Genomic DNA, 15,628 nt, shown 5'->3' on the forward strand with positions numbered 1-15,628 from the left:
GCTCACCCATTACAGCTCAGGGTGGGCCAACTCTTCATCCTGGGGCCTGGACCTGTAGATCGGCCTCCGGGTGGGCTCAGAGACCACAGTGGCTGGGTGGGTCTGGAGAGCCTGGTCCAGGGTTTGTCCTGAGTGTGGAAGGGATTGCAGTAGGGAGGGAGGCCAAAGGCCAGAGTGGCAGAGGCTAGACAAAACTGAGGGCCATAAAGAAAAGGGAGGGGTGGCCAGGTCCAGAGCCACGAACCCGCCTGAGGGGTGGGTCCGGAAGTGGGCATCCTCCTATAGCTTCCAGCGAAGGCCGCCAGGCAGGTAGGTGACCTACGGCCCCTGGAGCTCAGGCCGCGTCCCTAATGGGCCCCCGAAGGCATGCTCTCGGGCCGCTGCAAGTGGCGCGACCTCCTGAGGGCGTCCTCCAAGCTGGGGCGCCCGGAAGGCTGGGAAAGCCGCGGAGGCCCCGAGGCCACCACACGCCCACGCAGCCCGGAGGCTTGGCGCAGACCTGGGGGCGGGACGCCGGGAGGGCTGCAGACCCCGAACGACAGCGCGCGCAGCCAACGGTGGTCCGGGTCGCGGTATGTCGCCCCGCCCCTAACGGCGCAGCCCAATGGCGGGCGCTCAGAGGGCGGGGGGGCGGGGCCTGGGCAGCGGCGGCGGTGGCGCGCGGGCGCGGCACCCGGAAGTCTGTGGCGGCGGAGGCGGTGAGTGCGTGGCTGGCGGCCCGGGCCTGCGGACTCCGCTCCCTGCAGGGCCGGCCCGGGATCGGGGGCGCGGGGCTCCGGGGGCGCCGGTAGGGAGGAGAGGGGCGGGGCCTCACCTCCCCGCCCCTGCCTGTTTCCCCTTCCCGAGGCGTGGAATGGAAATCCAACGCCGGGTCCTGAGAGACTAAACCGAGCCGGAGGAAGCGCCCCATGCGTTACTGGAAGGCGTTTCTAGTGATCCCCGCCAGAATGGGAAGCCGGGTCCACTGGCAAGGCAGGGCCGGTCTCGCTGCAGGGAAGCAGAGACTGGCTGGGCTGGGAGCTGCGTGGTCGCTGCAGGGTGGGTGGGCTACGCCCTCAGACAGCTCTGAAGCCCTGAGTCACGGTGCCACCTCCATGTGGCCTGCTTCGGGGCAGCCAGGTGACAGCTGATGTATGTCTGAGTAGGCAGCAAGTGCTGGGTCATCCCTGCGCTTGGACACGCCTTTTCTGGGGTGGAAGAGTTGGTCAGACCATCTCCCAGGGCTTCGGGGGTGGGGGCTGGGCAGGGCTGCACCCAGGGCAGGGGCTAGCCCTGGTGCTGGGCTTTCAGACCCCCTTCCCTGACTGCAGCGTGTCAGGTGCTTCATGGCCTACCCCTGGGCCACAGCTTTAGACAGAGTCTTCTGCCCTTGGACCAATCCCTGAGCCTCAGCCCTTTTCCTCCAGCAGGGATATCACATGCTGGGCTCAGGCCTGGCCTGGCGTCCTGCTCCTGACCTGCTGACTGCTGTTTTGCTGCTGCTGTTTTGCTGCTGCTGTTTAGGCTCAGAGCTTTCTTCCGTGAGGCAGATGTGATGTGATGACAGCTATAAGGGGTGCCTACAGCTGGTAGCACTTTGGAATGCTTTCTCAAACTTGCTTGTTAATCCTCTGGGCAACTTTTTTGGGCAAATCTTCATTGATTGGATGTTGTCCACAGCGAAGAAAACTCAGGCTGAGGGGCAGATGGTGTTTCCAAGGTCACGCAGAGCCAGGGCCAGGTTCCAGTGCCTCTGTTCCACCTGGGCCACTGTCTCAGGATCCTGCCTGCTTTGGGTGACCTGTCTGGTGGCCTGGAGGCAGGAGGACACAGTAGAGCCTCTGTCCCCTCCTCTCCAGGATCATAGTGCTCCTGTGTGGTGGGTGGGCTACCCTGGTGCCCCCGCCCCCCTTATCTGGCCTTTGATCATTAGCCCCATTCCTGTGGCTTCATGATACTGGCGTGTCCACAGACTGCAAGCCACTCTGACTGGGTTGCTGCCACTGCCTGCTTGGATATTGTGGTGACAACAGCCTTCCCTGAATGAAGGAAACTGGCCATCAGCTCTGCCCTGGCTGCCCAGTCCCTGAGCTGTTGTTACTACTCTATGCTTCTTTTGTGACCTCATTTTGTGGGCTTTTAGTTATGTTTCACTGTGGATGTAATTGTGCAATGTCTTGGGGTCTCGTTCTTGTGTCTGGCTTCTGCACCAGAGGGCGAGCTCTCTGAAGGCATCCTTGGTGCCTGTGCATGGAGGCTATTTCTCAGCCTGCTAATTCTGAGGATTTCTGTGGAGAAGTGAGGGGCCTCCAGAGTATGTCTGGAGTTAAATGGCCTATGGCAGAGAGGCTGGAAGGGCTTTTAGAAGTGGTGCCACACTTGTCATTGACACACCAGATGTGTGAGAACCGAGTCCATCCTTTGGTGACATGTCTGTTCGTGAGGGCAGCACCATGGAATCTGTTGGTCCAGGCCATGGGGGTTGGGTGATGGGTTCCATGAAAACAAGGTTGCCTCAGGACACTGAGCTGACTTTCCAGGTTATCAGTGCAGCCTTTTTTTTTTTTTTTTTTTTTAATCTCTCTCAACTTTTCTTTTTTAGATTTGCAAAAATGATATATATACACTTAAAAGTAAAAAGAGCCATCCACCATCTCTTGGTGGCTACTGACACTCAGGGTACATGTGTGAAAGATTTCAGGATCACACTAATTTTAAGTGCTTGCTTTCACCCTCTTTTGATCTTTTGAGGGGTTAGTGGGAATACTCCTTTGTCCTTTATTAAGCATGGGGGCAGTGGGGCCACTGTGAGGCTGGGCTGGCCCCTGGCTTGTGGGGAAGCCAGGAAGGGTTAAGGTACAGGGGCTGTCCTGTGTCCAGGGCTTTCTGTAATATTCATTGTTCCCCTCATGTGTGTCACTCCTTTGAAATGCAGGGACAGTGACACTTGGTGTGGGGTTGAATTAGTGCTCCCTAAGCATCGTGGAGATCTTAGGAGAGAGTATCCCTGTGGAAAATTTGTCACGGTGAAATGCCACTCAACCAGAACGACAAAGCATAGATTGTAGAGTCTCAGTTGCTGAGCTGAGCTGGGCTGGCGTGCTGGTGGCGGGGGGGTATGTTGCAGTGGGCCGCTGCTCAGAATATTTACAGACGTCAGGGCTTTCTCAGCCAAGGCCCCCAGAACAGCAACACTGTGTTCCCATGTGTGTTTACCTCCTCTGCTGGCAGCTGCTGGGAAGACATTACGCATCATGCGAAAAGAGCAGTGGATGCTTTCCAGCTCTGGCCCTGGGGGCTGCCACAGTGATAGCCTGGGCCGCATGGGGCGAGGATGAGGTGTCTGGCTCCTCAGCCCTGCCGTGTGAAGCCGGAGGGCCCCTGTCCTCTGCATGCTCTAAAGAAAAACAGTCAGGCTGTCTTGCCTTAAAAATTATCCCAAAACGTGTAAAGTGCTTGGCAGAGTGAAATGGGGCTGCAGATTCTTGGGTCCAGGTAACCTCTGTGCAAAGCCTTAACGTATGCAGCCAGCCTGGTAGGAGATTGATGTGATGTGAATCGGAAGCCTCAGTTTTCCGAGTGTCTAGGCCCCCCCGGCTCTGTTGAGGCCAGAATACCTTCCCATTCATTCATGTGCATTCCTGTCATCGTTTGCTGCATTCTGGCCTAGCATGTCGTCCAGAGGCCTGTTGGCCTTTTTTTTTTTTTTTTTTTAACATTTATTTATTTTTGAGACAGAGAGAGACAGAGCATGAACGGGGGAGGGTCAGAGAGAGAGGGAGACACAGAATCCGAAACAGGCTCCAGGCTCCGAGCTGTCAGCACAGAGCCCGACGCGGGGCTCGAACTCACGGACCGCGAGATCATGACCTGAGCCGAAGTCGGCTGCCTAACCGACTGAGCCACCCAGGCGCCCCCCTGTTGGCCTTTTTAATTGACAAAGGAAAGTGATCCCACGGAGGGCTTAGGCTCCCCTCCTCTGGCACCCCGGTTGTCAGGTGTGGCTTTGCTCTCTGCTCAGGTGGGTTGTGTGTCATGTGGAACTCACAGCAGCTCAGCTGCAATGGGTCCTGCTTTGAAGGGTTTGAGCCAGGGCCAGGTCCACTCTTGCCCAGTCTCTCATAAACAAACAGCCTCTTCTTCAGCCTTTCCGGAATTCCTCCCCACGCCAGCCTGCCTGTAAGAGCGCATGTGCTTTAAATGAGCACCTCCATGGGTTGTACAGTGGGCCCAGCCATACCATTAGCATCCATGTCAAGAAGCTATGCCAGTACCCCAATGTCCCCTGTGTCCCCTCTTGTCCCCCAGACCAGGTGGCCCTGCCCTGACTTCTGTCCTAATGGATGAGTCTTATTTCTGGTTTCTGTACAAGTGCTGAGCAGTGTGCTGTCTGCCATGGGGCTCGCTTGTGTCACTTCCTGGACACTGGCACACGCACAGTGCCAGGTGTGGTAAGCAGGGGTGGGGCATGGCCCAGCACAATTTGTTAGAGTTTTAGAAAATTCAGTGACTAGCCAAGAGGGAGACTTGTCCTCCAGACAGATACCAGAGCATGTGCCAAAGCTGAGAGGCCTCATGAATGACAGGGCCCTGCAGAGACCTGGGACTGGGTGTCTGGGTATGGCTGAGGTAGGAAGCCCAGCATGGACCGGATGGACGCCCAGTAGCTGGGAGGCAAGGGGGTCCATACCGCACAGCACCCACCAGAGCAGACCACAGGCTGACCTGAGAACTAAGCCAAAATACAACCACACAATGAAGCCCAGGGAAATGGGCTCTAACTTGGGGACAGGGAGGGTTGCTGCTCTGTAGTAGGAGTGGGAAAACTTGTGGTAAAGTAACACACTGTTTCCGATAGGCAGTGCCACAGGCAAGGCTATGAGGCAGGGCAGTATGGGGAGAAAATATTTGCAGCTCCTGGAGTAGACAGGTTGTGAGCCTGCCCACACCACGTGTACCTCACTACAGATTGCGCAGTAAAAGCCCAGGATCCTGTACCCAAATTGGTGATTTGTGGACAAAGGCGTGCAGGTGGCTGTAAGATGCACAACCCCTGGGATTTGCAGGGAAACCATGGTGAGGGTGTTTCCTGCCACCCTGAGGAAGGCTGCCATGGCAGGTTGTGGTGCTGGTCAGGACACTCCCCTTGCACAGCAGATGGTACCTGTGCCGGATATTTGGAGGGAGTTGGGCTCACCTAAGAGCATCATCCTCTCACTGGCCATTCTGCCTCCTGGGTCTCTGTACCCTCTTCAACCCATTTGCAGAGCATGTGCACACGGCTCCCCTGTGGCATTCTGCAGGGGGTAGAAACTTGATGGGACCGAAACACCGGGCAGAGCCAAGAGGTAGAGTGAAGGCACATGTCCCCTGGGAAAGCTGTGCAGCAGCTAGCAGGCTGGGGGTTATTGCCCCTCGGTGAGGACAGGTCTGCACGGCCAGTCAGCAGGAAGACAGGACGTCAGGGTAACCCCACAATGCACACCCATACTTTGCTGAGAAAGATCTGGAAGCATATAGCTGACCAGATATGGGGCTCTTGTAGAATGTGTATGCTTGGAAACTTTCCAGATGAGAGTGTGCTCCTGGGTAACCTGGCTGTGGGAACCACAATCATAGACTCCGCTGGTCCATGGGAGCTGCTGGTTGTGGCTGCAGGGGTCATGGAGCCTTGGGCTGGGGATGGATGAGAGGGCAGCAGATGTAGGAGGACAGGTGGGACAGGAGGAAGGGAAGGGAGCAAGCCTTGGTGCAAATGCTGGAGGAGAGGATGCTGGTGGGTGTGGGGTGAGTGGCTGGCACAGTCAGTGTGTGATGCCCATTAGCCCCCAGGCAGTGTGGGACTGGCGGCTGTGTGGCATCAGGAATACATAAGAGGGAGATGGGCGACCCAGCAGTACTGAGGTCTGTCCCATCCCCGTGCCAGGTCCTTCCCCGTCTGGGCTGGCAGTGACAGTGAGGTCCTATCAATGTGGCCCTAGGCCCCTCTTGCCTACTCTCCCAGTGAGCCTCCATGAGGTTGCTGACCTGCCCTCCCTGGCCAGGGAAATAGATCTTCACCATTGGTCAGTCCAGGTGCCAGACCTTGTCCCCACATAGCCCTCACCTGAGCCACTGCAGCCGTCACTACATCTCTTGGCATGTGGCCCTGGCCCATCTTTGGCCAGGCTATCTGCCTGCCTGCTTGAGTTGTTTTCTTGTCATGCTCTTGTTAGATGCCACGTGGAGTGAGGTTTGGGGCTTGACTCAACTGAGGAGCCTGGTTCTTCTGAAAGAGGGAGTTTACCTGGCTGAACTTGGCCATTAGGATAGTGCTGTTGGTTTCCCTGGGAGGCAGGGGAGGAAGAAGGAGGCCTCAGCTGGAGAAGGCAGGTTTCAGAGGCAGCAGGTGAGCAGGCAGAATGGAGCATGCAGAGAACTCTCGAAAGCCTTATCAGCAGATGGGCCGGGAGTGCCTGGAAAGCTTCCGTGCTTTGCAGCCAGCACCGTGTGCTAAGAATAACTGGTGCCGAACTCATGACCCATTCTTCCGGTTTTGCAGAATTCTCAAGTGGTTAGGGCAGAGGAAAGCAGGAGTTATGACCTGGGAAGACTTCCTCTAGGTTTTTCAGAGAGAAAGGGGAAGCCCTTGGCTTTGGTTTGAAGTAAACTTGCTTTTGCCTCACACCTTGTAGGTCCTTCAGGCTGGGGCTCAGGCGTGCTGAGGGGCTCCAGGGGTGTGCAGAGAGCGCAGGCCTGTGCTGCACAGGTGCTTACCTTGGATCCGCCCAGGCTCCCAGTGGAAGACGGGGCAGAGGTGCACCCGCAGGCTGTCACCCCAGGGGACATGGTGCTTCCTTCCACAGGGCTGTTTCTAGGCAGGCCAAGGACACAGCAGGAGGCCGAGGCTGAATGGGTAGGTGTGAGGCGGGCGGTGGGTGTGCTGCTCTCAGTACAGCCTCATGCGCCTGCTTGGCCTGAGTCTCAGTCCCTGGGCTGGGGGCCTTTGTCGGATGGCATTAGAGAACGTACTTCCAGAGCTGCAGCCTTTCTGTTTGCTGCAGGACTTTATGCTGAGCCCTATTTAATGCCAGAAAAGTCCTGGGTAGTTTTGTACAACAGAGTTGTCTTAGCTATGCTCACAGATTTTTATGTGAAATCTTGGTTATGACAAAGATTGCCTGGTTGCTGTGTGCAGTGAGGAGAGTCTGTGTGAGCTGTGGAATGTGGCGTCGCTAGGAACCCGTGGTGAGGATGCTCCAGAGGCATGGAGCTTGAGCAACTGACTGCTGATGCCACCTCTTCGCCAGTGGGGCCCAGCCCCGTGGTTTTCTTTACAGAACAGTCCAGGCCATAGTAAGTGTCTCTTCCAGTGCACACAATTAGCATGAAATGATTTGTTCCCACCCCCGCCAGCCACTGTGCCATGCAGGTATCTTGGACACTTGTCAGGACAGTTGGCCACCTGACAAGCTTCACTCTCTAGCCCCATTGCTCATGTGGCTTCCCCTGCACGGCCTGGGCCACTGTCTGGGATCTTCCATCCCTGTGGGCAGCTCTGAGGCCCGGCTGTACCCTTGAGTGAGACAGCAGCCCCAGTGGGACCGTGTGTGGACATGGTGACTTTTTTTGTCACCGATCACTAGCTTTCCCAGGGGCTTCTCAGGCCCTGGGGTGGGTCGACCACTGGGAGAATGGTGAGCCCACCAGGGCCACTGCAGTGGGCATGCCGGTTTCTGAGCATTTCTGTGATGTGGCTGGGTGGAGGGGGTTGTGGATGTGCCAGGGCAGTGGGGATGTGCAGTGCTGGAGGTGTCTGGCCTTCTGGGGGCCTTCCTGGGAACATGTGCAGGGTCAGGAGGCCCACTTGATTCCAGCACCCCACATGTGCCTTCTCCTTCCCTCTGAGTACAGCATCAGATGGCTACCCCAAGGTTGCCAAGGCACATGGGCAAGGCTCCTAATCGGATCCCCCCAGCACCCTCCTGCCTGTCTCTTCCTCCAGCTGTGGGCTGGCCCTGGCTCTCTGGGGTGAGCCTTGGCTTATGGGCTTCCATGGGCATCCAGATACTCCATGAAGTCTTGGGCTTGCATGCCTCATAGAGGTGGGGACCAGTGGGGTGAGGATGTCATTGAGCCCAGGCATGCTTCTGCCCAGGACACCACCCTCCCTTACACATTTTACCAGCTCTGGTGTCCTTTGAGGGTAAGCTCCCCAAAACAAGCAGAGAAACCACCTAGCATGGATGAGCCCCAGCCCCACCTGGCATGGTGGGGTCTATTGAAGCCCTTCCCCCTCCCTTTCCCACGGTGCCAGCCTCAGAACTGTGGAAAGTGGAGAGCAGTGTTTTCTTAGTGTCCCAAGCTGCCAGGCAGGCAGGCATACAGCAACGGGGGCAGGATACTGTTTGCCACTGTTGGCGGTTCCAGCCTCCCACCTATCCTGTGTTCAGCCCGTGGTGGCTGTCTCCAGAGCTTGCTCTGGGAGCCCGGAAAGTCAGCCCTGAAGGTGGCCCAACAAACAGAGTGTCAGGTAGCATTTCATCAGGGCCTGGGTGGGGGCGTGCTGGGAAAAGGGCCTTGCACCCATGGGACCTGCCCAGGTGAAGGAGGGTGCTGGCATGGTGGGAAGTGAAGCCGCGAAGGGGTGGGGCCGGTGGGCAGCGGGCCTGGCTTGAGTGGGGGGTGAGGGATTGGAGAGAAAGGCAGTTCCTGATGGTCCCCTCCCCAGGGGCTGGCTTTCCTCTGGTCCTTCCCTCCCAATGACCACGTCTTCATCGAGGCCGCAGCCCTGGGCTTTGTGCCCACAACTCTGGCGCCAGGCTGCCTGGAGACTCATCAGTGGCCTTTCCTCCAACCTCAGAGCCCTCCCCACTACCGCTGTCTGGAGGGCTGGTCTGCCACCCACACAGGCTGGCTAGGATGGTGAGGTCCTACAGCCAAGTTGGAGGGCTCTGCTTCTGGCTTGTGAGCTTCAGTAGCCAGAGCTGCTCCCGGCCAGTGGCCTTGCTCAGTAACTGGGCACACAGCCCAGAGAGGTGCACAGCAGGCCAAGGCCAACATGATGACCTCTTCTGACAACCCAGAGCTGCATGTCCCTGGTGGGGCAGCATGTCCCTGGGGGAGCAGCCCTCAGAACAGCCCTCTGTCTTGGGGCTTCTGGTCGGTGGGATTTCAGAAGTGATGGGCTGGCAGGGTTTCCCCCACTGACCATGGTTGGTCTGGTTGCCATAGACAGTGCCAGTTGGCCTCCTTACCAGGAGAATTCTCATTTGTGGGAGAGACCAGCTCCTTGGGGGTGAGAAGGCCTACGTCTTCGGTGCTGGGCTATAGCCATGTGGCAGGTGGGACACTTAGGACCCCAGGAGGTGCCACATGCTTCCTACCTCCCTGTACTGCGTTCTGGACAAGTCGGTCTGTCTCATTAGCTGTGTCTAATCTGCTAATTTAGAACCCACTGCTGAGGTTTTTTTGTTTTTTTTTTTTTTTTAAGTTTATTTATTTTGAGAGAGAGAGACAGAGAGACAGAGAGCGCACAGGGGAGGGACAGAAAGAGGGAGAGAGAGAATCCCAAGCAGGCTCTGCGCTGTCAGCACAGAGCCCGATGAGGGGCTTAAACTCACAAATGGTGAGATCATGCCCTGAGCCAAAGTCAAGAGTTAGGCACTTAACCGACTGAGCCACCCGGGTGCCCCCATTGCTGAGTTTTAATTCATGGTTACTATAGCTTCTGATTCTCAAAGTCCTCTCCAGTGCTTTGTGAACCTCCTGATTTACTCTGTCTCATGTACTTTTGCTGCAAATATTCTCAAGCTTTTTCTGCAGTCAGAGCATGGTTGGTTTACTAGACATGTGGGGATCACTTTCTGCTGGCTCTTACTTATGGTGCTTTGTTTCATTATGTGGTTCTTTCTGACTGTCCTTCTCTTTGTCCTTGAAATGATTTGTGAGCCTTCTTGGAGGTCTAGCGTGAAGATGAGAACTTTGGCTTGCCAGGTGCCTGAGGGCACTTACCCATGCAGGAGCCACTCAAACCAAGTCTTGGCATGAGGATCCCTGGACCCCCAGTGCAGACTGGCTGTGCTCATGTGGCTTCTCAGGGATTCTCTCCACTTCTGTGTGCTGTCCCTGTGGCCCCTTGGGGTGGCGGTGGATATAGTCCATCCTTACCCTAGGAGCATTGCCTTTCAGGGGCCCAGCTTCACCCTGACGGGGTGGAGGGAGGGGGTGGGTTTCCTACTTCATTACCATCTTGGGGCAGCCCTGGGCCTTGTCTTTGGTCTCACTTAGCTCCGTGGTCACCAGAGTCTGGTTTGCCCAGATGGACCAGTGCCTCAGGACAGGAATCATAGCCAGGGTACTCTGCTTTCTTTCCTCTCTGGGTCTTCATGTTCTCTGAGATATTGCCTAAATCCTGCATGACTTTGTTAGTTCTTGGCTGCTTTTAAGATTTTTGCATATTGTTTTAAGCATTTTGAGTTGTTTTTGCTACAAGGGTCAGTCCCAACAGCCTGCCCACCAGTATTATATCAGGTGACCCTAGGATGATGGCCCTAGTGGGCACTACCAGGGCACCCAGGGGTGGGAACCCAGCCTGCTCCTGTCAACTCGGGGCCCTCTTCCACATCAGGCACTGCCTTTGGCTCTGTCCTGTGGGGGCCAGTGGCCAGCAGCCCATCTCACATAGCTGTTCATCTCCCAGCATCCTGCACTTCTGCAGTGGCACTGGTCACCATGGTGACGTCTCACCTGCACAGCCAAGGGCTTTGCTGAAGATAGGGATTGTTCCCCTGAGGCATCACCAATGTCCGTACCTTTGGGGACAGGGAGGAACTTGGGGCTGAGTTGTGGGGGTCCCTCGAGGGCCTGTGGGAGCCAGTGGTGGCTAGCAGAGTGGATCCTTTCTCCCTGACTCCCTCCCCTCACTTCCCATCCCTGCCAGACCAGTAAGCAGAAATGAATGGAGAGGTAGGGACATGGTGTCATCCACACGAAGACCTACAGGTGGCTCTGAGCTGTGGTTGTGTCCATAGTGCCAGCCTCAGGCTTTGGCCCCTCCTTGGCTATTCTGTGTTCTGTCACCAGCTCCCTTGCCACCTGTCCACCCACCCTCCCACTCTTGGGTGCTGCCACAGCTTCGATGGCAGGATTGGTGTGGTGGGAACTTCCTTCTGTGAGTCCTGAAACAGAAAATGTTTTACTTCACAGACCCAAGAACTGGGAGCAATTGCATGGGCATCAGAGAGGGGCTCTAAGCTCTCTTCAGTTCCTACCCACCCCCACGGCTGGGGTAGGCTTCTCTTGGAACTGTTGTGTATGGATGGAAGGGACCCTAGCTTGGGGCAGTGAGCTGGAGCCATCCTTGGCCTACTCCTGCTGCTCCCATGCTGGGGGGCGGACTGTGCCTGTGTCCCTCACAGCAGGCTGGTCCCCTCCCCTGTGTGGCTGCTCCAAGGCTTGGGGGCAGAGGGGCAGGAGAGGCAGAGTGTTCATGGTTTGTGTTGAAACCTGGAGCGAGGATGGGCAGTGTCTGGGTATCTCATTCCATCTTCTCTATGAGCTGGGGACCAACTCATAGACCTTCTTTACAGGTGTGATCCCTCTCCCACCCAGGGCAGAGCCCAGACCTTGCTCTAGTAGGCACTGTGTGCTTAATACTCTTGGGGGACAGGCTACTGCACAGACCCTCCCCAATCCTAGGGCACCCCAGGCTAACGTGCTTGGAGCTCAGTTGCCTCCTCTAGACACACACATGCATACAGTCACACACACACATGCAGACGTGCAGAAGCACACATACACAGACATGTCCTTATACTTACACATGTGCACAGACCTTCAGGCCTCACATACATGCACATACTTGCCCGTGAGGTTCTTTTGGGACATCTTTTTGGTCAGGGCATCTATGCAGCCTCTTTGCTATCCATTTCATGGCTGTAGGAGCTGGCTCTGCCCTGGAGTGGTGTCCTGGCTCATGCACACATACAGGACTAGAGACCCTCAAAGTCGCCTCATCCCAGGTCAGTGGCCTCAGGATCTCATCTCTGTTCTCAGCTTCGTTTGGGAAAAGACCTGCTGGTGCTAGAGGTCCCCAGGCACAGGGCCTGTGTGTGCAAAGGTATGCACTGAGTCCCCACTCCCCAGCACCTGGATGCATGTCCATATCACCAGCACATGTGCTTTGCCTCTTGTCTGCACCTGCTTACATGGGGTGTGCAGGGTCCTCTGGGGCCTCTGGGGCCCCTGGCTCTGTATGTGCTGTCATGAGGGCATGTGCTGAGGGCCTGCTGTGGTCACTGCTGCAGAGCATCCCCAGGCCGATTAGATATGATACAGCCCTGCCTTGAGGGGCTGGGGGGCTGGAATTGGTGCCATTTCCAGGGGCTAGGATGGATCAATCTGGGTGGTGGGCATGGAGCAAACCACAAAGCCACTCAGGTGTGGTGTGGGAGGGTACCCACCTGCTGCCCCCGTCCCCCCCCCCCCCCCCCCCACACACATGGTTCTTGTTCTTGCTGCCATGGCCACTCTCCTGTGGTGTGTCAAGGGCCAGTGAGCATTGTAGGCATCAGGGGACAGTCTGGCCTGTGCTGATATGTGTGAACATTTAAGGAGATGGTTATGTAGTGCTGGTGAGTGTCACAGTGTCTGGCACGTGGTTCTGCCATGTCGGTGAGGGTCAGGGATATCACAGAGGTGGTTCTGTTCTGGGCCAGGGAGCATTGCAGATTCGGGAGGGGGCAGTGTTCTGTTGTCTCCATTTACTCAATGCATTTTTTTTCCTTTTTTCACAGACTGTGTGGCCCCGTGTGAACAAAGCTGCTCTCAGGGACCCATGTGCATCATCTTCTTTAAGTTTGATCCTCGCCCTGTTTCCAAAAATGCTTACAGGTAACCCCCTTGCTCTGTGTCTGCTGTCCTCTGTTTGGCATAGTGCCTGGGTAGGGACTGGCTCTACAGCCTGGGCCTGTCCTGTCCAACAGTGGTCACTCAGTGTGGGGCACAGCAGAGAATACCCCTTGCTGGTAGGAGCTCTGAACTGACGTGCAGAGGTGCTGAGACTTTGCTAACAGTCACTGTGCAGGTAGGACAGAGGAGCAATGGGGGCCAGGTGGGAGTGCAGTTCTGTGGTCTCTGTAGGGGCACCAGGGGCAACAGAGCTGGCAAGATGACGACTAAGAGCCCAGTTTGGACTGGCTGGTCTGTGTTGCCAGTGGGAAGTGTGGGTGCTGGTGCTAACACGTAGGGTCTGTCAGTCCTGAGCTGGGGAATGAGGATGGGGGGGGGTGGTGGGGAAGCTGGGGGACCAGCAGAGGAGGTGGGGAACTGAGGCCAGAGAGGGGCGAGACGTGATCCAGTTCTCCCTGCTCCTCCCCATGACCCTGGGCTCTGGATGGTGCCTCTCCATCTCCCAGGTCACCCCAGTGGGAATCCATCCAAGTTTATCCAGGCTGAGGCTGAGAGGTAGCCTACAGCCAAAAGTGACATTGAAAACTGATCACTAGTACAGTTGCCTGGGAAGTGTTCATTGTTTTAAAATCTGTACCAGGAATTATTTGAACGATTTTGACTAACTTCTCAGATTTGAGTCACCATGCAGAATTACACAGACACCATGCTGCCTAACTGTGCTGAATGAAACTCATTCCAGGCCAGGGGCTGGGGAATGAAGAGTATCCAGTGTTTCCTTCATGCAGAGGAGTGGACAGAGGGGCCAGGCCAGAGTCCTGGAGCTGACCCTGATTAGCCCCCAGCAGCATGAGCTGTATGAGTCAGGATGCAGTGGGTGGGATCCAGGTGCAGTGATTTAAGCAGGGAAGTGTAACAGACAGAATTATTAACTGTAACAGGATTGGAATACCCTGGGCAGAGCCCTGTCCTCGCCCCCAGGCTGAGATTCAGACCTTGCTGGGGGCACAGCCATGGCACACTAGATAACAAAGTAATCTCTGGGGTGCCACGGGCAGCAGAACTTGCTAGGAGTCTGCCCTCTAGGGTGCTGGCAACTGTTGCAAGAGGATGCTGGGGGAAGGCGCTGGCCACTGGGTGCATGCGGGAAGCCACAAGTGTATCCGGACTGATCTTAGGGAAGCCACACATGTTGCGGGAATGTCCCGAGGAAGCACATTGCATCCAGGAAAAGAAACCTCTCCACTTGCGGTGTCTCTCCAGTGCCCTCTACTGATAAAACCTAATATGATACTAGCCACAAAGTTCAGCTCCTTTATCATGAGGAGAAAATGAAGGGCAAATTTGGGTCTGAGACATAATAAATGGATAACTGACACAATCTACCCCCTTGCTACTGAGGTTTCATGTGTGCCCTTCTATGCTCACATGAACTCTTACACACTGATAAAATGACTCTCCTTCCACCTGACAAATGCAGAATTTCTCACACATTTTGATAGCAGTCTGACAGCTACTGCGTCTGTTGCTGGCTATATCATTACTTCTAGATTTAGGGGCAGCCTCACTAGATATGCTGTTTCCGAAGGTTACCTCCAATCTCCTGCAAGTGTGGGAGGAGGAAGGAGGTCTCTTGCTTTTGCTCAGGACCTGTGCATCACTGCTAAGACCTCTCCTCATAGTGATTCATGGGTTGTGATTCAAGATGGCCTCAGTGTTTCTTTCCAGTGTATTTCAAAGCTCTAAGCCAAAAACTATATATGCCGCCTCTGGTGACTGACCAAATACACTTGGTGTTTTCCCTGTTGCGGGAGGGCAATAGGGGCTTCTGGTGGCTGGTCCTGTTCTTGCTGTGGGGCTGTCTGGCCCATGAGAATGGGTGGGCTGCAGGCCCTTGGTATCTGCGCCTCTGTACGTTTGTGATGTGAGAAAAGGATGGGAGGAGCAAGGAGGAGGCTGCCTCGGGAGGTACACTGCAGCAGGGCCAGTGAAGAGACACCTGGTGAGCCAAGCCTAGGCTCATCAGAGATTACAGAGGGGCTCCCGGTGCCTGCAGTGAAATGGGGAGCAGGCCAGGCTCTGGGGCCATCAGCGTGGTGGGGAGATCCTGGCTATGCAGTGCTGCCAGGAGCCATCTGGGCCAGCAGGGCCTGCCCCATTGACCCTTACTTGGGCTCCCTCCTGCTTTAGCCATCCCTGTCCTGGCCTGGGATGCACCAGCCTCTGCCTGCCGCCTTAACATCCGCTGCTGTGTCTTCATCTTACACCCATCTACTAACTGGCAGGAATGGGAGTGTGTGCTGTTCTAACCATTTACAAGTGTCCAGCACAGTGGCATTAAACACATTCACATTATTGTGCAAGCATCCCCACCGTCCATCTCCAGAACCCTTCATTGTCCCCAGATGAAACTCTGTCTCCACTGAACACTAACTTTCCATTGTTCCCACCAGCTCCTAACAACCACAGTTCTAATTTCTGTCTCTATGACCTGGACTATTCTGGGGACCTCGTTAGTGGAATCATAATATTTTTTTGTGACTGGCTTGTTTGACGTGGCATAGTGTCCTCAAGGTCCATCCCTGGTGTAGTATTGTCAGAATCTCCTTCCTTCTTACGGGTGAGTAACAGCCCATTGTATGCATGGACTATATTTTTATCCATTCATCCGTTGATGGACACTTGGACTATTTTCACTTCTTGGCTGTAATGCTGCCGTGAAGATTAGCATTCAAGTGTCTGTTCGAGTCCTGCTTTC

General features: G+C 55.7%; 1 protein-coding gene across 4 annotated transcripts in view; it reads left to right on the plus strand.

The window, feature by feature from the left end:
* Positions 1 to 672: 672 nt before the first annotated feature.
* The window catches only part of TANGO2 (transport and golgi organization 2 homolog), a 36,909-nt gene continuing 21,953 nt past the window's right edge, over positions 673 to 15,628 (plus strand). For 2 of the 4 annotated variants that reach the window (XM_040465121.1, XM_040465123.1), the window contains exon 1: positions 12,756 to 12,852. In XM_040465121.1, coding sequence (XP_040321055.1) covers positions 12,797 to 12,852 — 56 coding nt within the window. In that variant the 5' untranslated portion in view covers positions 12,756 to 12,796. Of the gene's footprint in view, positions 699 to 1,013; positions 1,039 to 12,755; positions 12,853 to 15,628 lie in introns of those variants that run through there. The other 2 variants (XM_040465124.1, XM_040465122.1) reach the window with 2 other exon arrangements.

Source organism: Herpailurus yagouaroundi, unplaced genomic scaffold, assembly GCF_014898765.1.
Source record: "Herpailurus yagouaroundi ecotype Mexico unplaced genomic scaffold, PumYag 545, whole genome shotgun sequence".
In the NCBI taxonomy this organism is placed as follows: Eukaryota; Metazoa; Chordata; class Mammalia; order Carnivora; family Felidae; genus Herpailurus; species Herpailurus yagouaroundi.